The sequence below is a fragment of the Diplotaxodon limnothrissa genome, linkage group LG23, assembly GCF_057381915.1.
Source record: "Diplotaxodon limnothrissa isolate DT_005_m linkage group LG23, D_limnothrissa_male_GT1.1, whole genome shotgun sequence".
Lineage (NCBI taxonomy): Eukaryota > Metazoa > Chordata > Actinopteri > Cichliformes > Cichlidae > Diplotaxodon > Diplotaxodon limnothrissa.
Window position 1 is genome coordinate 33982515 of NC_140617.1, and position 20484 is coordinate 34002998.

Here is a 20484-nt window from a genome sequence, read left to right on the forward strand (position 1 = left end):
TACAGGATATCAGACCCTCAGGCCACCACCATGAAACCTGTCTCTAATTGTTTAGAGAAAGACATTCATGCCAGTGGCCTGCTGGAGGTCATTTTGCAGCGCTGGCAGTTCCACAAAGGAGCAGATACTGGTCCTGCTGATTAGTAACTGGGTAGCATCTGGGGTAACTTTCTGTCTCCTGGAATCTCCTCCATGCATTGACACCGGACTAGGAGACACACCAAGCCATCTGGAATTGGATTGCCAGTGCAACCTCTGTAGGGTCCAGGTATGGCTTCATGTTACCAGTAGTGACACAGAACCTGGCCAAATGCAAAACAAGTGAAAAACAGTCAGATAAAAGACTACGAGGGGAAAAGATTCTCTAGCCTAGCTCCTCTACTGACCCTGTTGTTAATTTCACCAAATCAGCTGAAACTGACTAACAACCCCATCTGCTACCTAACTAACCAAGATCCCAGGAGTTTAACTGACTTGATGCTATACTCTGATTAAAAAGTGTTCCTTTCATTTTTGTGAGCGGTGTATTATTGTACACAGCCTATGCTTTATTTCCATAGTTGTAGTACAGATGGTCCATATGCTTTGTTCTGTTCAGTGATGGGAAGATTTTCATTTTTGATTTTTTTGCTTTTTTGTAAAGTGTACTACTTTGTTTACCCAAATAAATGGTCATTTTTTTTGTTTGAATCTGGTTTTTTTGTTCTGCCCTTGGGTCCTCTGCAGATAATTCATGCCAGTAGTAGAATGCAAAACCCTGAAATCAGCATTTGACAAAAGCAGAGGTTACGTCTCCCATGGAGAAATATTCACTTTGTGATTCTGACGGTACCGAACATTTTGACCACTCTGGTTTAGACACTGTTAAAGGTATCCGTAGTATCCAATTATCTGTAGTATTTTGCTGCATATATGAATTGTTTTGGGAAATGTATCTTAGGCACCAATCAATCAAAGATTCAAGAGAAAAAACAACTTAATAATAAGATTTTTTTTGCGATCCCACCAGTGTGATTTACCATCCCTTTTCTCACTCTCCCCCATCACCCTGTTCTGTGCTGATGTGTGTGAGTGACAGGCTTACTGTTCCTGTGAGACACGGCCTCCAAGCTGCACTGCTGGAGCATGAGCTGACATAACTGGCATATCTGCTCTGCGTTACCTCATCAACAGCTAGCATACAGACTTGTAGTGTCATGCTAAATTACTCTTTGTACTTACCAGTTTCTCTTCTCCCCTTTCTTAGAATTGTCTTGGTGTCCCAGCTATAGCCTCTCAGCTCTCTCTCTCTCTCTCTGGAACTCCTCATGTGGACACAAACCACTCCACTTTAAAGACCATCATTTACACGCTTTAGAGTTATTGTTAACAATAAAACAGTGTAACAACCAGATGATAATATTTACAAATCAGTAATAACATATAACCTGTTACTTTGTATGATATTAGTCAGGTTTGTGTAATTTAGCATACCTCAGACTTTTCCCTTCTTAAAGAATGGCCTTGTGACAGCCAGCCTTCCACTGAGACCAACATAAGGATCAGGTCCCGGGTCAGGTTTTTGCTGAATAATTTCCTGTTTATTAACAACATGACTTTCACACTGTTTGTCCTTTTTAGGTCTGCTACTTCTTGTTTTGTCTCCACTTGTCCACTTTTCATTTCAAAAACCCTGAAAATGCCCCTGTCCAACAGCTAAGGGAAGTTCATACAGGTAGATTCTTGACATTGAGGTTACTGTGTGCAGAACTGATTGCCAAAAAATGAACACTTTCTCCTTTAAGTTAAACGAGACCTAAAAACAACCGCAAACGTGTTGTGAAGTGATGGGACACAAGTGAGGAGTATTTCCTACTGTACATACCTGTATCAGCGAGCTTTTCTTCAGACAGGAAATCCGAGCTTGCACTTACACACAGAAACCAGTAGATGGAGACAAAGACAAAGCAGAGAGATTAAATTCCACACAGTGTGGGTCGTCTATTCTGTGTGATTTTGCTGTCTGATTTGTGGTTTACTTTGCACACACACACACACACACACACACACACACACACAGATATTTTAAACCGTCTGTCTATCATGTAATAAAGGAAGACCCACATGCAATCATATCCCATATTTATAATTGGACGACCGTGTGCCATAAAATAAATACACATATATAACAAAGTGCATTTCCCATAGTGTGATTAGAAGGTTTGATGTGTTCATCTTCCGTTTTGCTTTTCACTGTTTCAGTGTGTAATTACAGGATGTCAGTTCTTTATGCTTCAGCTGTGAAAGTCAATATTCACTAAAAAAAGAAAAACAAATCGATGAACTCATCAATGATTCAAACACAGACCATTAGCAGGCTACAGCAAAGCACACACATACAGTTGTATCCTGTTGACAGCAGTGGGGCTTGTGTGTGTTTGTGCAGAAAAGAAATCACGAGACACTAACAATTTGTACAGCAGCTGTCAGCACTTTGACTGATGCCAAACTCCCAACAAAGGCTGTTTACCAGAGCAGCAGGACATAGACTTTGTGGATCAAGACCTTGATCAATAATTGAAATGGTTCTAAATAAAGAGCAAAGACAGACAACAATGATCGCTATTTATAAATCCTTTGCTTGGATCAATATCGACTCACGGGTGGGGCTGTTACTTGAAAAATCTGGATTTGTAGGTTTTGTATCTATAAGCTGAAAATTGTGATTGAGTCTTTTAATTTGTAATGGTTAGGTGATCAAAGAAAGCATGAAATCAACTGTAAAAGGGCAAAAAGTAGAAGGACGGGGAAATGACAAGAAAAAGGACATAATGGAAAAGGTGCTGACAGAGGAAAGGTAGGAAAAAGAAAGGAAAGGAAACAAAATGGGAGCAGACAAGCTGTAAGGGAAGCGAAAGGTATTACAGGAAATAAAAGTGGAAGCTACAAGATCTGCAATATGAAAGAGAGCGAGAGATAGAAAGAGTTTTTAAAAAAGGAAGAACGACCAGGCAGGAAGGAAGGGTGTGTGAAATTTCTGTGTGTGAGCTGTGAAAACTGTAAATAACATTTAGAATTTGAGGTGTTGGGCAGGAGATTATATGTGATACAATTCTGTGGTTGCACGTGTGCTTTAGACATTAGCTGATTACAAGGCTTTTCAAACCAGAGGAGACGAATTGTAAAAGAAAAAAGAAAAGAAAGAAAAAGAAAAAAGGTAAATGGTAAAGAAGTCACTCACTGACCTGAAATCCCCATTGAGCTTAATCTTACAATGTCCAACGATGGCAACATGTTCCAATAAAGGCACATTATTGGATCTTGTTTGGCATTTATTCTGTTTTCTTCTTCTATCTGTTTTATCAAGTGATGTATTGATATTGGCATGGAATTTTTCTACAGTTTTTTTGTTTGGTTTGTTTGGTTTTTTTTATGCTGATTCATACGGGACAAACACTTTTATTCATCTTCTTGGGAAACTCACCTCAAATGTACATTAATTTGAAGAAAAAAACAAACCCCAAAAGAATACACAAACCCTACATATGAGAAAACAGACATCTTTCTTTGAATCTCCTAATTGTACATTCGAGATAAAAGCAGGAGACAGACACACACACACACACACACACACACACACACACACACACACACACACACACACACACACACACACACACACACACACACACGTCATTTTATCAGACAGGAAACAGTCCATGCTATAACTTTTCTTTTTGTTTTTAGTGTTGGAAACTCACCATGAATAATAATGCCATGTAATATTGCTTTAGGGACTTCAGAAAGAAAGGGAGCAGATTACATTTTTATATAATTACTTCACATTAGTGCTACAGCTGTTTGTTTAAAATTTTTTTTTACAATAGTTCCCCCAAAATAGCTGCTTGTCGCATTTAAAAGTCTTGTGTACAATCTGGAGAGTGGCCTTGTTTCTAAAAACATTGTAAGCCAGTTGAAGGCTAGTGTGAAACCCCTTCTTCATTAAATAACCTATTTGTTAGTATAATGCAGCATTTCCAAAAATAAAGACATATAATGTTACAAACAATGTAGATAATTCGCTTCTGTGGTACTTTCTTTAACTTAGGAGTGATCGGTTGTCATTCTTACCAAAGTGAAGCTACATGACTTGTTTAAACAGGGAAGTATCATCCCCGTCACGTGACTGCAGTCTGACAGACAAACTGAACAAAGACTGTTCTGCAGCTGAACTCACAGTGAGCGCTATTTAACAGTATTTTTAAGGTAAGGCTTGCACGGGCACGCATTCACTGCGTGGGTGGACCTTTTGGGTGTGACGTCACCGCACGATTCCCTTTACCCGGGTCCACTCATGCCTGACTCTCACAGCAGCGCGCGCCTCGCTCTCGCACCAACTTACCTTGAATCCAGAGCGGCTCCGTAAGTGAAAGAAGAGGGAATATACGGTGGGTATTTTCTTGTGTTTTTACCTGCATTGCGACTCGACTGGGACATTGATAAAGGACAAACTTCTACACTAGTGAAGGAAAGTCAAAAAGCAGGTGAGAACTTAATTTTTTTGGATGTGTGTTGCTTCTGTGAGGGACAGTCGCGTTGTTTTCTTGAGTGTGAATGATGTAACTGAAAGCCTTCGTCACATGCTTCAAACATCTTTTTACCAATTAAATAAATACTTTGAAACCAGACAGCAAACCGCCGTGTCTTGTTTACAAGAAGTCATCGATATTAAATTAAACGGAAGCCGGCTTGTTTGTTTTCATTAAAGCGTGTTAATTAATAAAGTCACATTTTTCCAGAATTTTTTAAATAGCTGTCAAAAACTGACGTCATGAAAAATCTGCAAAGAACTTCATCCAAGAACCAAAACCTCGTCACATCTTTCAGACTCCCGACGTTGTTTTTGTAGCTGTTTAATCAGTTCAGGAGCATCTGAAGCCCAAAGTAACAGCGGGCGTAATCAGTCACAGCAAGTGAGCCTGTTACACATCCAGTGGAAGTGAAGGCAATCACACCCACAGAAAGTCATGCAAACGGCGCAAATGTGCAATATTAGTATGCAGACGTAGACTTTGAAAAATCAGCACAGCCGTTGTAAAAGTAACTGTGTGAAACCTTGAGATACACTTTCTGATTTTCTGCCTGTCAGCTGATATCTCTTAACTGCTGAGGAAAAAGAGGAACAACTTTGGGTTTCACAATTCCAAAAGATATACTAGTGGAATTTTTGCAAATGTAAAAAAGGAGAAATGGGAGGGGGGGGGGGGATCTTCCTTTGCGCACAGCATGCGTGCGGTCAGTAAGGTCAGACAAAGTCCTACAAACATCAAGTGTGCGCCATGTGTTATCAGCGTTATTGGCTTCAGTCAAAATGGTGTGAATTTAAATGACACCAGTAAACATTCTTGGCAGCCAACACTGGATTTTCTTGGACCAGTGAGCGGAAGTTAAACAAATGAAAGTCATTTTGAAACTGCTGGAACTTAGCGCTTAGAGCATTCCCTAAAGCTGAGTCAGAATTCAATTTGCTTTGCAGTGAAGATCATGTGTTGAGGTTCATGTTCCCTCATTATGTTAAAATGAACATTAAAACCAACAGTTTTAATGCAGTTGTCGAGTTGTTTAGTACACGAAAACATGATTTCTTTTTTCTTGTCTTATTAAGCCACAACTGTGACACAGAGTTTGAGGCACCTGCTGGAGCTGCATGCATTACTTCTGTTAGTTCAGTATATTTTATGATATTGCTCCGTTGTTAAAGACAGTATTTTATCATTTACATTACACCCATAAATCAACAAATCTTTGTATTAAAAGTCCTGGATAAGAGATTTGTAGGCCTCTAGTTTTTCCTTTGCACAGACTTGAGTTTGTCTTCAACTGCCAGCAGTTTGGTTTCACCCACAAAACACATGAGCAACTGCAAACATGAAAGATGACTATGACTGGGCGTAGTTGAGTTATGTAGCATGTTTGTTTTTCTCTGGAGGGGAATCTATCATGCCCTTTCATTTTATTTGTCATCATACACTCTATTATATCGTTGACCTGACTTTAGCTTTTATGATGTCACATGGACACACATGGACTTCCTAAAGATTCTGAATGATGTGAAGGTCCGGAGTCAGTGGTGGCCACAGTATGTGAAAATGATGTCTTGAGCCCCCCGAACAACTCTTTCACAATTTAAAAGGATAGTATGTAGCTTTCGGGATATAGCCACAGAATCAGGGAAGAAAGAAATGAATTCATGGAAAAGTTGGAACAGGGTAAAACTGGGCTCATTAGACTATGTGACTTTTTTTCTACTGGTGTAGAGACCAATATTTTCACTCTCTATCAAATTGAAGCCTTTCTTCTGGTTAGCTTCACTGATAAGTGGTCTTTTTAGGGCTACATAGCTCTGGAGACCCAATCTCTTGAGTTCTTTACATAATATGTGTATGAAAGTGCCTTTCTTGCAATGTATTACACTTGCATTACACATTCCTCTTTACTCGACTTAAAAGAATGCACTATGGAATGAAATTAGATGCCGGAGAAAGTAATTTGACTGCTTGGCATATTACTTTCTCGTTACTCTGTAAAACATAATTACATTTTACTTATAAACACAAAGCCAAACAAAGATGAAAACCAGCCTAAACATTAAAGTAGAATCGCCAGTAATTCTATTTTAGAAACAAAAACAGGTAGAAATGGAGGCTGCAGGCTGATGGCCCATCACTGTGGAAATTCGGGGCCTGGTTACTGTGCTGGAGTCATCATGGACTCGGCTTTATCATCACTCTGGGTTCTTGGCTAGATTTGTGTTTGCATGCTGTCTGTGCAGGTGCTTGCAAAGAGCTGAAGTTGTGTTAGCCTTATAATGCAGTTGGTACAGTAATTTACTTTACTGCATTATAGAAAACTCTAATATGATTACAGTCAAGCGTTACTTTGTAATCACGTTACTTTGTAATCACGTTACTTTGTAATCACGTTACTTTGTAATCACGTTACTTTGTAACTTTGTAACATGTTACATACAAAAGTGTATCTTTATTTAGTTATTTTAATCTAACTGAATTTGTTGAGCACCATCTTGGTATCCTGTCTCTTCAGCACTGTAGCCAGGCTGACAAAAAGTCAGAGCTCTTTTGAGCCAACCATCCCTTTAACGTTAACTAGTAATGACTTCATGAACTTCTTCACAAATAAAATTTTTATCATTAGAGAAAAAATTACCAATAATCATCCCACAGATGTAATATTATCTACAGTTACTCTTAGTACCATTGATATTAAGTTAGACTCTTTTTCTCCAATTGATCTTTCTGAGTTAACTTCAATAATTACTTCCTCCAAACCATCAACGTGTCTTTTAGACCCCATTCCTACAAAACTGCTCAAAGAAGTCCTGCCATTAATTAATTCTTCGATCTTAAATATGATCAACCTATCTCTAATAATCGGCTATGTACCACAGGCCTTCAAGCTGGCTGTAGTTAAACCTTTACTCAAAAAGCCATCTCTAGACCCAGCAGTCTTAGCTAATTATAGGCCAATCTCCAACCTTCCTTTCATATCAAAAATCCTTGAAAGAGTAGTTGTCAAACAGCTAACAGATCATCTGCAGAGGAATGGTTTATTTGAAGAGTTTCAGTCAGGTTTCAGAGCTCAGCACAGCACAGAAACAGCTTTAGTGAAGGTTACAAATGATCTTCTTATGGCCTCTGACAGTGGACTCATCTCTGTGCTTGTCCTGCTAGACCTCAGTGCAGCGTTCGATACTGTTGATCATAATATCCTATTAGAGCGATTAGAACATGCTGTAGGTATTACAGGTACTGCGCTGCAGTGGTTTGTATCATATCTATCTAATAGACTCCAATTCGTGCATGTAAATGGAGAGTCCTCTTCACACACTGAGGTTAATTATGGAGTTCCACAGGGTTCAGTGCTAGGACCAATTCTGTTTACATTATACATGCTTCCCTTAGGCAGTATCATTAGAAGACATAGCATACATTTTCACTGCTATGCAGATGACACCCAGCTCTATCTGTCCATGAAGCCAGATAACACACACCAATTAGTTAAACTGCAGGAATGTCTTAAAGACATAAAGACCTGGATGGCCGCTAACTTTCTGCTTCTTAATTCAGATAAAACTGAGGTTATTGTACTCGGCCCTGAAAATCTTAGAAATATGGTATCTAATCAGATTCTTACTCTGGATGGCATTACCTTGGCCTCCAGTAACGCGGTGAGGAACCTTGGAGTCATTTTTGACCAGGACATGTCCTTCAACGCACATATTAAACAAATATGTAAGACTGCTTTCTTCCATTTGCGCAACATCTCTAAAATTAGAAATATCCTGTCTCAGAGTGACGCTGAAAAACTAGTTCATGCATTTATTACTTCCAGGCTGGACTACTGTAATTCATTATTATCAGGATGTCCAAAAAACTCACTGAAAAGCCTTCAGCTAATCCAAAATGCTGCAGCAAGAGTCCTGACAGGGACCAGAAAGAGAGAGCATATTTCTCCTGTTTTGGCTTCCCTTCATTGGCTTCCTGTTAAATCCAGAATTGAATTCAAAATCCTGCTCCTCACATACAAGGTCTTAAATAATCAGGCCCCATCTTATCTTAATGACCTTGTAGTACCATATCACCCTATTAGAGCGCTCCGCTCTCGCTCTGCAGGCCTACTTGTTGTTCCTAGAGTATTTAAAAGTAGAATGGGAGGGAGAGCCTTCAGTTTTCAGGCCCCTCTTCTGTGGAACCAGCTTCCAGTTTGGATTCGGGAGACAGACACTATCTCTACTTTTAAGATTAGGCTTAAAACTTTCCTTTTTTCTAAAGCATATAGTTAGGGCTGGACCAGGTGACCCTGAATCCTCCCTTTGTTATGCTGCAATAGATGTAGGCTGCCGGGGGATTCCCATGATGCATTGAGTTTTTCCTTTCCAGTCACCTTTCTCACTCACTATGTATTAATAGACCTCTCTGCATTGAATCATATCTGTTGTTAACCTCTGTCTCTCTTCCACAGCATGTCTTTATCCTGTCTTCCTTCTCTCACCCCAACCGGTCGCAGCAGATGGCCGCCCCTCCCTGAGCCTGGTTCTGCCGGAGGTTTCTTCCTGTTAAAAGGGAGTTTTTCCTTCCCACTGTCGCCAAAGTGCTTGCTCATAGGGGGTCATATGATTGTTGGGTTTTTCTCTGTATCTATGAAGCGCCTTGAGGCGACTTTTGTTGTGATTTGGCGCTATATAAATAAATTGAATTGAATTGAATTGAATCTTTCTAGGTCTTAATAATTTGTTGCAAAGTTGTTGTACCAGACTGTATATACTGTCACCGTGGCATTGGCTCATACTAAACATGGTTGGTTCTTTGTACTTTTGTATGCTGATGAGGGCCACGGTGGTACAGTGAAAGAAAGGCATTGCGGAGTCTAGTTCTTTCTGTTTTCTTAAAAGTAAATAATACATACTGATAGTGTGATAATAATTCCCATATACAATTTTGCTAGTGTTATTTGGAACTCTGTTAAAAGTACTTATATCAATTGAGTTGTATTTTGTTAAGACATTTTTCACCAATCATTTTGATCAAGCTAATAATAGTGAAAAAAAAATTTGTTGTCAAGACTACGTCTCACAGATCTCTTTTCCTATTTTTGGTTTAACAGGATGGGTGAAAGCAACTGCTCAAGGATAGATGTAGACAACGATACATGCCACTTCAAGCACCACATTAACCCTCCTGCGAACCCCCTGGTCAGCGCCTCCATGTTTGCTATAGGCATCTTTGGAAACGTAGCTGCCCTGGTGATCTTGGAAATACGGCGACGCAGGAACGTAAGGAGTGGAGGCACATGGCAGCGCAGCTTGTTCCACATCCTCATCACATCATTGGTGGTTACGGACTTGACTGGAACCTGTTTGGTCAGCCCATTAGTGCTGCTTTCATACTCGCGCAACTTAACCCTGATTGGTATGAGGCCTAAAACTTGCGGCTTGTGTTCGTACTTTGGTGCCAGTATGACCTTCTTCAGCCTGGCTACCATGTTGCTCCTCTTCTCTACAGCACTAGAAAGATGCTTTGCCATTGGGTACCCCTACCTGTACAGCCGGCATGTCACCAAGAAGTGTGCATACATCACAATATTGCTGGTGTTTTTGTTGTGCATAATATTCTGTCTCCTCCCTTTTGCTGGATTTGGGAGATATGTACAATACTGCCCGGGCACATGGTGCTTCATTGACATGAATGCAGTGAAACCACAGAACAAAGCCTATGCCATTCTGTATGCCACTTTTATGCTGGTGCTCGTGGTGGCCATTGTAGTGTGTAACGCCTTTGTGGTGTACCAGCTGTATAGGATGTACCAGCGCCGGAGGAGAAATGGCACAGTGATGTCCACAATGAGATCCAACAGTGAGCGCAAGCTTCTGTCCATGTCAGAGGAGGTGGAGCATCTGACCATGATGGTCGTCATGACCGTTACCTTTATCATCTGTACACTACCACTAGTGGTAAGTGACAATGGAGTGTTGTTCTGCAAATGACCTTTGTTCATCAGTTTGTTTGGGCTGAACTGAATCCGTAGGAGCCATTCATGGCCAATTCAGTTTTTTTTGTCTCTTCTTTTGAGGAGACCACTCTACAGGTGGATGAATCTACCAGAGGTGGAGGATGGACTTAACCTTGTTGTTTATTGTCTTATGTAGTCTGGGAGTTGACTGAATGTTAGGGCGGGTGTAGTTTTTTTCTCTGTGGTGGGGTCAGATGGGCACTGGGGTCCTTTTCTCCCCATCCCTAAATATGTCCCTTCTCCCACTTAATTACAGCAGGGAGTGGGGACCAATAGGAATGGTCAACGCCTCCTTCCGTAGACAAAATAAATAAATAAATACATTTTTTTTACTTCAATGCCTACAATTTTCACAATTGCAAGACCCTTCACTGAACTGACTCTTAGCTGTCTGGTTCTGCCCGCCAGACCACATGTTTAACATCCCTTGTCTACTATTTGTGACCGGCCTGATTAGGTCACTGCAGTTTTTGTGCTACATTGTTGGTCATGCAGGCTTACAGGCTAGTCTTTTTTGACACTTTATATCCTTTATACACTTTGGTAATAGTGATATTTTGGTTAGAGTACTTGTTATTAGGTTCACACTGTGTCACATTACCTTAATACTACACTACCACTATTTCAGACCCCCTAGAACACAAACCACGTTCCACTTATACAAAATTAGAGACAATGTTTAGCTATTTACAAAAGGAAAGCGAAGTACTGGCTTAGCGGTTTGACTGATATGCAACTCATGTATATGCATCTCTTTTCAGCTTATCTGATCTCGAGTACTGATTGAAAGATAAAACTGTTTTTTGTTTTGTTTTTTTTAGCCTGGTTGCTGAAAAACTGCTGTCTTATCAGATGTGTATCAAAATGTCACCCACAGCCGATACTGTTTATTGTGTGAAGTCTGATACATATGCAAATGTAACTGTTTCTCTGTGGACACGTGGTGGAAATGCAATACTCATAAACATTGCAGTAGATTATCGGTTGCTTTGATGCCAATGTGTAGACAGGAATTTCTGTAGTGCCTTTGTGAAGCTGCTGCCTATTTTAAAGCCAAAGATGATGCACTTCAGTTTGTGTACAGGGGCTTGCTAAAATATTCACATCTTTCCTTTTTTAACTTTTTTTTTTGTCTTGTCTTGTTTTTGATTTTTTTTTTTTTGTTAAGCCACGTAACACTGGCCTATGAATCATTCAAGCATACAAAACTACCTACAGTGGGGCAAAAAAGTATTTAGTCAGCCACCGATTGTGCAGGTTCCCCCACCTAAAATGATGACAGAGGTCAGTAATTTGCACCAGAGGTACACTTCAACTGTGAGAGACAGAATGTGAAAAAAAAATCCATGAATCCACATGGTAGGATTTGTAAAGAATTTATTCGTAAATCAGGGTGGAAAATAAGTATTTGGTCAATAACAAAAATACAACTCAATACTTTGTAACATAACCTTTGTTGGCAATAACAGAGGTCAAACGTTTACTATAGGTCTTTACCAGGTTTGCACACACAGTAGCTGGTATTTTGGCCCATTCCTCCATGCAGATCTTCTCGAGAGCAGTGATGTTTTGGGGCTGTCGCCGAGCAACACGGACTTTCAACTCCCGCCACAGATTTTCTATGGGGTTGAGGTCTGGAGACTGGCTAGGCCACTCCAGGACTTTCAAATGCTTCTTACGGAGCCACTCCTTTGTTGCCCAGGCGGTGTGTTTTGGATCATTGTCATGTTGGAAGACCCAGCCTCGTTTCATCTTCAAAGTTCTCACTGATGGAAGGAGGTTTTGGCTCAAAATCTCACGATACATGGCCCCATTCATTCTGTCCTTAACACGGATCAGTCGTCCTGTCCCCTTGGCAGAAAAACAGCCCCATAGCATGATGTTTCCACCCCCATGCGTCACAGTAGGTATGGTGTTCTTGGGATGCAACTCAGTATTCTTCTTCCTCCAAACACGACGAGTTGAGTTTATACCAAAAAGTTCTACTTTGGTTTCATCTGACCACATGACATTCTCCCAATCCTCTGCTGTATCATCCATGTGCTCTCTGGCAAACTTCAGACGGGCCTGGACATGCACTGGCTTCAGCAGCGGAACACGTCTGGCACTGCGGGATTTGATTCCCTGCCGTTGTCGTGTGTTACTGATGGTGACCTTTGTTACTTTGGTCCCAGCTCTCTGCAGGTCATTCACCAGGTCCCCCCCGTGTGGTTCTGGGATCTTTGCTCACCGTTCTCATGATCATTTTGACCCCACGGGATGAGATCTTGCATGAAGCCCCAGATCGAGGGAGATTATCAGTGGTCTTGTATGTCTTCCATTTTCTGATGATTGCTCCCACAGTTGATTTTTTCACACCAAGCTGCTTGCCTATTGTAGATTCACTCTTCCCAGTCTGGTGCAGGTCTACAATACTTTACCTGGTGTCCTTCGAAAGCTCTTTGGTCTTGGCCATGGCGGAGTTTGGAGTCTGACTGTTTGAGGCTGTGGACAGGTGTCTTTTAAGAAGAAAGTGTGTACATTATTGTACTTTATTGAGCCCCGTGGGGAAATTGCTCTCTGCATTTAACTCATTCACTCAGTGAAGCAGTGGGCAGCCATTGGGCGCCCGGGGAGCAGTGTGTAGGGACGGTACCTTGCTCAGGGGTACCTCAGGGTAGCTGTTAAGGGGAATCGAACCCCCGACCTTCCGATCATGGGGCAACCACTCTACCTACTGAGCTATCCCTGCCCCATTTTATACAGACGATGAGTTCAAACAGGTGCCATTCATACAGGTAACGAGTGGGGGACAGAAAAGCTTCTTACAGAAGACGTTACAGGTCTGTGAGAGCCAGAGATTTTCCTTGTTTGAGGTGACCAAATACTTATTTTCCACCCTAATTTACGAATAAATTCTTTACAAATCCTACCATGTGAATTCATGGATTTTTTTTTCACATTCTGTCTCTCACAGTTGAAGTGTACCTCTGGTGCAAATTACTGACCTCTGTCATCATTTTAAGTGGGGGAACTTGCACAATCGGTGGCTGACTAAATACTTTTTTGCCCCACTGTAACTCAAGGGATAAACCAGTGTTTTGTCTACATATCAGAAAACTTAAATGGTATCTTTAGGCACTTTGCCACTAAGCAGCTACAGCAGAGAAATTGTGTCTGAAAAGTTATCCCCGATAAGGATAAGCGGAAGAGAATGAATGGATAGATGCATGGATGGATGCATGAATAAAATAGACTGGTGAGTTTTTCAGGGTGTTTTCCAGCATGCGCTGCACTAACGGCTATGTTGAATGATCAGCCAGAAATTTGTGTTGAGCCACGCCTCCACAAGTGCTCCCTGCCCGGCAAACTTATGCTATGCTTTGCTCAAAACAGCAGGAAACTGCATGGCACAAGCCATAGAAAAGACTGGGTTTCAGAGCGCAGCACAGCACATGCCACTTCCTATGTGAAAGGGTTTATTACAGCTTGGCCAGGCTTCTGCACTGCCACAACTCTGAATTACGAAATTATTAAATTAAAAATAAATCAATCCAAGATATTTATAAAGCTATTTATGATCCCAAGCTATATTTTTCCTAATGATTTCTTCCATCACATATTGATTCACATATTTAGGGATAGCTCAGTAGGTGAAGTGGTTGCCCCATGATTGGAAGGTTGGGGGTTCAAATCCACTGAACAGCTACCCTGAGGTACCCCTGAGCAAGGTACCGTCCCTACACTGGTGGCTGCCCACTGCTTCACTGGGTGAATGGGTTAAATGCAGAAGAATAATTCCCCTACGGGGACTAACACATAAACATTGTCATTATTATTATACTTAAGTTTTATTTAAATAGTGAGTAGATAATGAAATGTCCAGGACTACAATCCAACCCCCCCCCCCCCCCCCCCCCCCCCCCCCCCATCAAATAGAAGTTATGTTTTAAGGTCAAGTTATCATTCCAAACAGCAAGCTTCACTTGCAGTATGCTTGGTAACTGGAAGCAACCTTTAAGATTTTATCAGTAATGTCATCAGAAAGCAATATGGATTCAGGCTGTAATGAGAAGATCATGAGTATCTGTCTTTCCAAGTGCAATTAGAAATGTCACTTGTAACAATATCACAGATGATTGCTCAGGGGATGGTAGTAAAACACCAAAAACAAAACCTCTATGTTGTTAGACTTTGTTATATGATATTTCTGACTAGCATAGCATGTTTACAAAGTAGACATATGAGAAACATTTGATTTCCTAAGCGTCACTTTGTTCTTCAAATGCTAAATGAGTAGCTTTCCCAGCAAAATATGATGCCATGCACTTAGTTGCAGACATCGGTTATGTGCTAAAGTGCCATCCCGTGTGCTGTTGCTTCTCAGCTCTGACCTGAAATACGGAGTCATAACCTTCAGCTCTGCAGTGTCTGCCAAGTTGTGCATTATACTTAACTTAATATCAGCCACAATATAAAAATCAGACGACGCCAAGGCGGAAGCCACTTTATGAACCGTGTTCTTACAAGCAGAGCCCTTCAGAGAGTGTTCCTCAAGGAGTATTATTAATTTAACAGTTATTGTTTGATCGTTATGTAAATCCCTCAAATTGTCACACATCCACTCACTTAAAATTTCTAGTGCTTTTGTAACATAAGCTATTCATACACAGGACTTTTAAAAAAATGTCTTTAACAGTAATGAGGAGCGTAATCATCACAGGATGCCGTAAAACTGAACATTTTGACAGCTTCTAATTGTGTTAATGAGAATCAACTATCAGACAACTGCAGCCAGATGTAGAATTCTGTAGGCAGGTACAAGACACTGAGATCAGGTTTCTTCACTGCCTCAACAGGCAACTCAGTGAAATGCATGACTTTTGGTACAGCGAGGGTAAACAGGGACATGAGGGAGGAAGGAAATCTACTTGGGCTACAGTAGAACGCAGTGGGGGAAATAATTATTTGTTCCCCTACTAAATTTGTAAGTTTGCTAAATTCCAAATACATGAAGAGTCAAATTTTGGTGGTTTTATTTTTACTGGAGAGACATAAAATAAAATATGTATTCGATGATGTATATCTCCAGAACTGGGTTGCCTTTTTTCAGTCCATAGAACCATTTAAAGATTTTTATCATATTCTCTGAGTAAATTGTTTTCACTTAGTTGGGGATAATCCGCTTTAATTACATGTTACCCATAGTAGTCTTTTTTAACACCATCAACGATGCAGTATTGCCTTCTAGCAAGAAAGTAAACTTACATGTGTTGATATCAGTTTAAATGTATGTTATATGTTGAACATTTTCAGTGCTTTTCCTGGTTTCAGGTGGTGCTTCTTAACAAGTCAAACTCTTGAACTCCACCAGACGACATTGACAAAACTGCTAATTTTACCATGCAAAGCTGTTAGTTAGGGTGTATGATTATGGTGACTTGATGGCATCATTTAGATGCAAACTTATTCTGTATTTTTTTAATAGAAAAAAAGTTTGTGATTCTGTTGGACAGACTGCATCTTCATGTCAGTCATGTTCAGCTATTATGCAGCAACAATTTTGAGTGGCTGAGTCATCAGACTTTTTACCACCGCTCGCTGGTTTTTGGCGGTCGCTTGGGTGAAGTTGGATGCAAAGAAGTAGTTGCACCAAAAACTTCCTAGTCATTGCTTTGGTTCCTAGCAGATTGCCATAGCTGCCTGTAGTTTTTCATGTTGGCCTGCAAATACTAGCCGAATGTTAGTGCAAATTATCAAGTGCAGCACACATTGAAGATGGAGGTTTGCCTTCAAAGTAGAGTCATACGTTAGCATTCAAGCCAAGTGTATTTTAAAGTGATAAAACTGCTACCCTTTTCACTGATAAGATCTGATGTTGTGACTGTCATCACTGAGCAGTTCTCTAATAATGACTGTAGCTCAAGAAGGTGGGGCTTGAATAAATATTTAAGGTTTTTCATGTTTGCAAAATGATTGTGAGATTCCCAAGGACACAATGATATACTGTATATACTCTTGGGTGTCCAGATTGTAATGTGAGACCACAGTCAGGATATCAAATACACACAGCCACATGGCAAGATCATATTACATTTTTCTGCGGATATGAAATCGTGGACAGATGATGTGGTTATCTGTGATCGCATTAAAATGTGAAAACGCTAGCCAACATTAATAAGTAACACGATATCATGAGGGCAAAATTAATAATGTCATCACCTCTGACTCAGTATCTGCTCAGCATACACTGTGGCTGTGTAACATTTTGCTCTTCGAAATGAAACTAAAACAGATGACATTAGTTCTCTGATCAATACCCTCAAAGACTCACAACAACGCTTCCTGTTGGTGCTGTGAGAGAAACGTGGGCTCACGGTGAAAGTCTGACTTCTGTCTCCTCGCATTCTCGTTTCTCACACATGGTGAAGGCTGTCACTGATCAGAGTAATGATCCCATCTGGCTTTGTTTAAAATGGCACTGGGGTTTGCACTTAAAGAACAGAACACGCAAAAGGCACATTTTGTGTTTTATTCCAAGGTTGTTCACATTGTTCCTTCATCATTTGTATTTTTGAAATACATGCTGATTTTTCTTGCAAATTTTTCATGCAAATTACTCCTTATTTCCAGGTGATAATCTGAGTGCTCTCATAGGTGCTAACACAAATGTAGAGTGGAAAGCAAAAGAGAAAGCGCTAAATAAAAACTTGCAGATAGCAATAAAAAAAAGAATTTCAGAGAAAGAGAAAAGGGTGGGTGGAGGACAGGAAGTGAATAAGAGAAGCACTGTTAGGGAATACAGCGAGCATGTAAAATATTAGGAGGTTATTGTCCGTTGTTATTTGATCGTTTTAACTGTATATTGTTCCCCTCGATCCCCGAGAGAGAGTAGCAGTCATTTCTAAACCTGCAGACTAGTCACAGCTTGCATGGATTGTATTAACATGCTGGTTCTCAACCTTGTGGTTATGTGCTGAGGGAATTTACTGCTTCTTCCTGCCAATAAATGCAGTGGCTGATTTCACTGACATTCCAGCTGCAAAGGAGGAACTAATTAGTGTAATTTGATGCTCATTCTTGGCCTAAGGGGTGCTAATGAAAGCAGCTGTATTTAAAAGCTCAAGTACTTTATAATACATCAATTTTTCTACTACCTTTCTTTGATTTTGTCTTTTGAACAAGGTTGGAGGTTGTAGACCGAGGCAGATGAAAATCATATGGTGAGCTTACAAAAACGGAAAAGATCTGAATTTGAACTCAGTCGAGTTTAAAAGGTGCTTCAGTTGGAAGCATGTTTCCTACCTGCAGATCATATGTTTGAGACTCTTTAGAGAGGATTTTTATCCAGACCATGTACAGCTAACCAAACTGCTTATTATTACCTAACCTTAACCAAGTAGTTAACTATATCAGTAGATATGTGATTGGCCTGAGAAATATTTTTCATGCAAACAAAGTTAAAGGAGGGAACTTTATATCCTGGAACGTAAAAAAAAAAAGGAAAATTTGTCCTAAAACACGGGAGGAAACAAGTACATCATGAACTACCACAAGAGTAGTTAGAGTGTGATTTTAGTTTGGTTTTTACGTTAGAAAGTACGGAGTTTCATTTTTAATATTTGGTCTGTTTATCCAAACGGCCCGAAGTATCTATGTGCTTTGAAAATGGTGGAGATTTCTTGAATTATTGGTAGGATGAGCTAAAAAACTGAAATATGTAAGAATACTTTCATTTTATTGTTATTTTTGTCTGTAAACTGAGTGAATAAGCATGAGAGCCCATATTTGGGAGTTGCAAGAAATTTAAATATTCTTCCTGATGTAGAACATTAGTTAGTAAAAATATCTTGTGTGCGCATTACTAGGGATAAATTGTAGTGCTATTTATTTTTGAGAAATCAGTTATGCAGACTAAAACCGAAACAATTAAAACTATGCATAATGAGATCAGGTTGTAAGATAAACTGAGCCCAAATTATCATTGGTTATTATGTAATCTAGTTTAGATCTGGGCTTCTATCCTCAGCCTCTTGTGTAAGTGGAGACCATTTCTCCACCTTTTTAAAAATTTACAGCACTCGCACTAGTCCACTCGCCAGCAACATTTTCGCCGTTGGATTGATTGCTATCATGCTAATCTCGCTGGAAGAAACAAAGAAAAAGTCTCCAGTTTCTTAGATGTCCCAACAGTATTTCCTCAATAATCAAAATAATCAATATATAGTAGAGCCACAGATTCTGCATAGATAAATAAATAAATGGGCTAGTATAAGCGGATGTGATTTTGCTAGCTAGAGCAATAATGCAAAAACATGAAACATGAACATTCGTAGTATTTTTTTACCACTTTTATTCTACAACATTGGCTTTCTTGTAATTTCTTCTTTGGATGTTGGCTAGCTTTTGCACTGTTCACTGTCAAGATGATTCCAAACTCCTTCCACATGCAGGCAGCATTAAATTAAAATTAAGTCAAATTCAGCCCCCTATATCAAACTGTCTTTATGTGATGGTTTACTATTAAAGGCTTAATGTTTGATTTGGAACCAGGATGCTAGCTGTGGTGTGTCTTTCTCTCATGATGTTCGCTTTGAGATTGTACCTTGGAATCTTCATAATCTCTCTATCCTCACTCCTTGCTTCCTCTTTCCTCCCTCAGATTCGAGTGTACATCAACTACAATGGCGAGAATGATCATCCCTCAGACCTGATTGCTCTCCGCTTCATCTCCGTCAACTCCATCGTCGACCCCTGGGTCTTCATCCTACTCTCCCCTGGTGTTCAGCACTTTTGCTGGACCTCTGTCTGCCAGTCCACCCTGATAGACCAGAGAGGATCTGTGTTTAAATCATCGCTGGCTAAAGAAAATGCCAAACTAGAACTGTCTCGGCCAACGCTGTACACGGAGCAAATTGATTCAGTAAAAAATATGTGACTGCAGCAGTGCTTTGCCATCACTTGATATTTATGTTTACTGGACATGAAAGTAGACTGTGCGCTGTCCTACCTGAGCACCGAAGCTGCAGAAGTTTGCTGGGTCACAGCAGTGTTTCTTTTGGGTAATGGTCCATGCCATCAAGCTGATAAGAACTTCTAAGCAGCCTTATCAGTTTCGGGCCGTCTCTTGCCAATTAGTGGGCATTTCCATACACTTCTAGCATTTCAGCTAAATGCACACTGACTTCTCCGGAGATTTTGTCTCCCTCATGACTTGCATTCTTTATGAATGAAAGAAAAATGGCTGCTGATGGGAAAGGAAATATCTAAAGTTTGGCAGTGATGTCATAGACAATGTGCAAGTGCGTTACAAATATTGATCACTGGTATTTTGATACTTCTCTTATCAACCCTGAGAGTCTAAACCTCGTACTTTAATCTAGGCTGCCAGATTGATGTTAGAAAAGTCAAAGGGCAGGATGCCTACAGAGTCTTAGATTAAGCTATCTTTTAACCAAAAAAGGTAGAGAGCTACAGTATTTATTTTTTATGTATAGTGTGTAGTATACAGGATACACTACCATGTTATTAACAACAAGGTTTCATGTGCAAATGTATTTTGATTTAAGCTTCTTAAACTGTTAAGGAAAAGCGGATCAATAATCTCATGACACGTGGCTGTTATTGTAATGCTTTTGATGCACTTTATGAACTTAGGGTACTTTTTAAAGTGGGTCTTATTAATGACAAAACAATTAAAAATAATGTGATCAAGTTAATTTTCCAGACCAGGTAGGTTTATATGTTAACTATTATAGCATAAACATACCTTTTCTGCCTTAAGTGATACTGTAGATTAAATTATGTCAGCTGCGTGATTTGTAAAGAAATGGCTGATTACATTCAGTATTTATCACTGTAATGGCAAACAGTTATTGGCAGCAGTTCACTAAATACACGTGCAAATGCATCTTTATGCACAATACAAAGAATATG

At 40.0% G+C, this 20484-nt stretch overlaps 1 protein-coding gene across 2 annotated transcripts; it reads left to right on the plus strand.

Annotated features, from left to right (window-relative positions):
* The first annotated feature begins 4348 nt into the window (after window positions 1-4348).
* ptger2a (prostaglandin E receptor 2a (subtype EP2)) lies at window positions 4349-19931 on the plus strand. Of its 2 annotated transcripts, none has more exons than XM_085347908.1 (3): window positions 4349-4523; window positions 9664-10510; window positions 19211-19931. In XM_085347908.1, exons 2-3 carry the CDS (start codon window positions 9665-9667, stop codon window positions 19484-19486), a joined length of 1122 nt encoding a protein of 373 aa, XP_085204034.1. In that variant the 5' UTR covers window positions 4349-4523; window position 9664; the 3' UTR covers window positions 19487-19931. The 2 variants fall into 2 exon arrangements, with proteins under 2 accessions (XP_085204034.1, XP_085204035.1); XM_085347909.1 differs by having other exon boundaries at window positions 4349-4427.
* The last annotated feature ends 553 nt before the right edge of the window (window positions 19932-20484 follow it).

What these genes read in the sequence shown, in the direction of transcription:
- ptger2a (XM_085347908.1), top strand. Translation starts at nt 9,665, where the DNA reads ATGGGTGAAAGCAACTGCTCAAGGATAGATGTAGACAACGATACATGC. An exon ending in TCTGTACACTACCACTAGTG is followed by an intron (nt 10,511 to 19,210) that starts GTAAGTGACAAT and finishes TTCCTCCCTCAG; the next exon opens with ATTCGAGTGTACATCAACTA.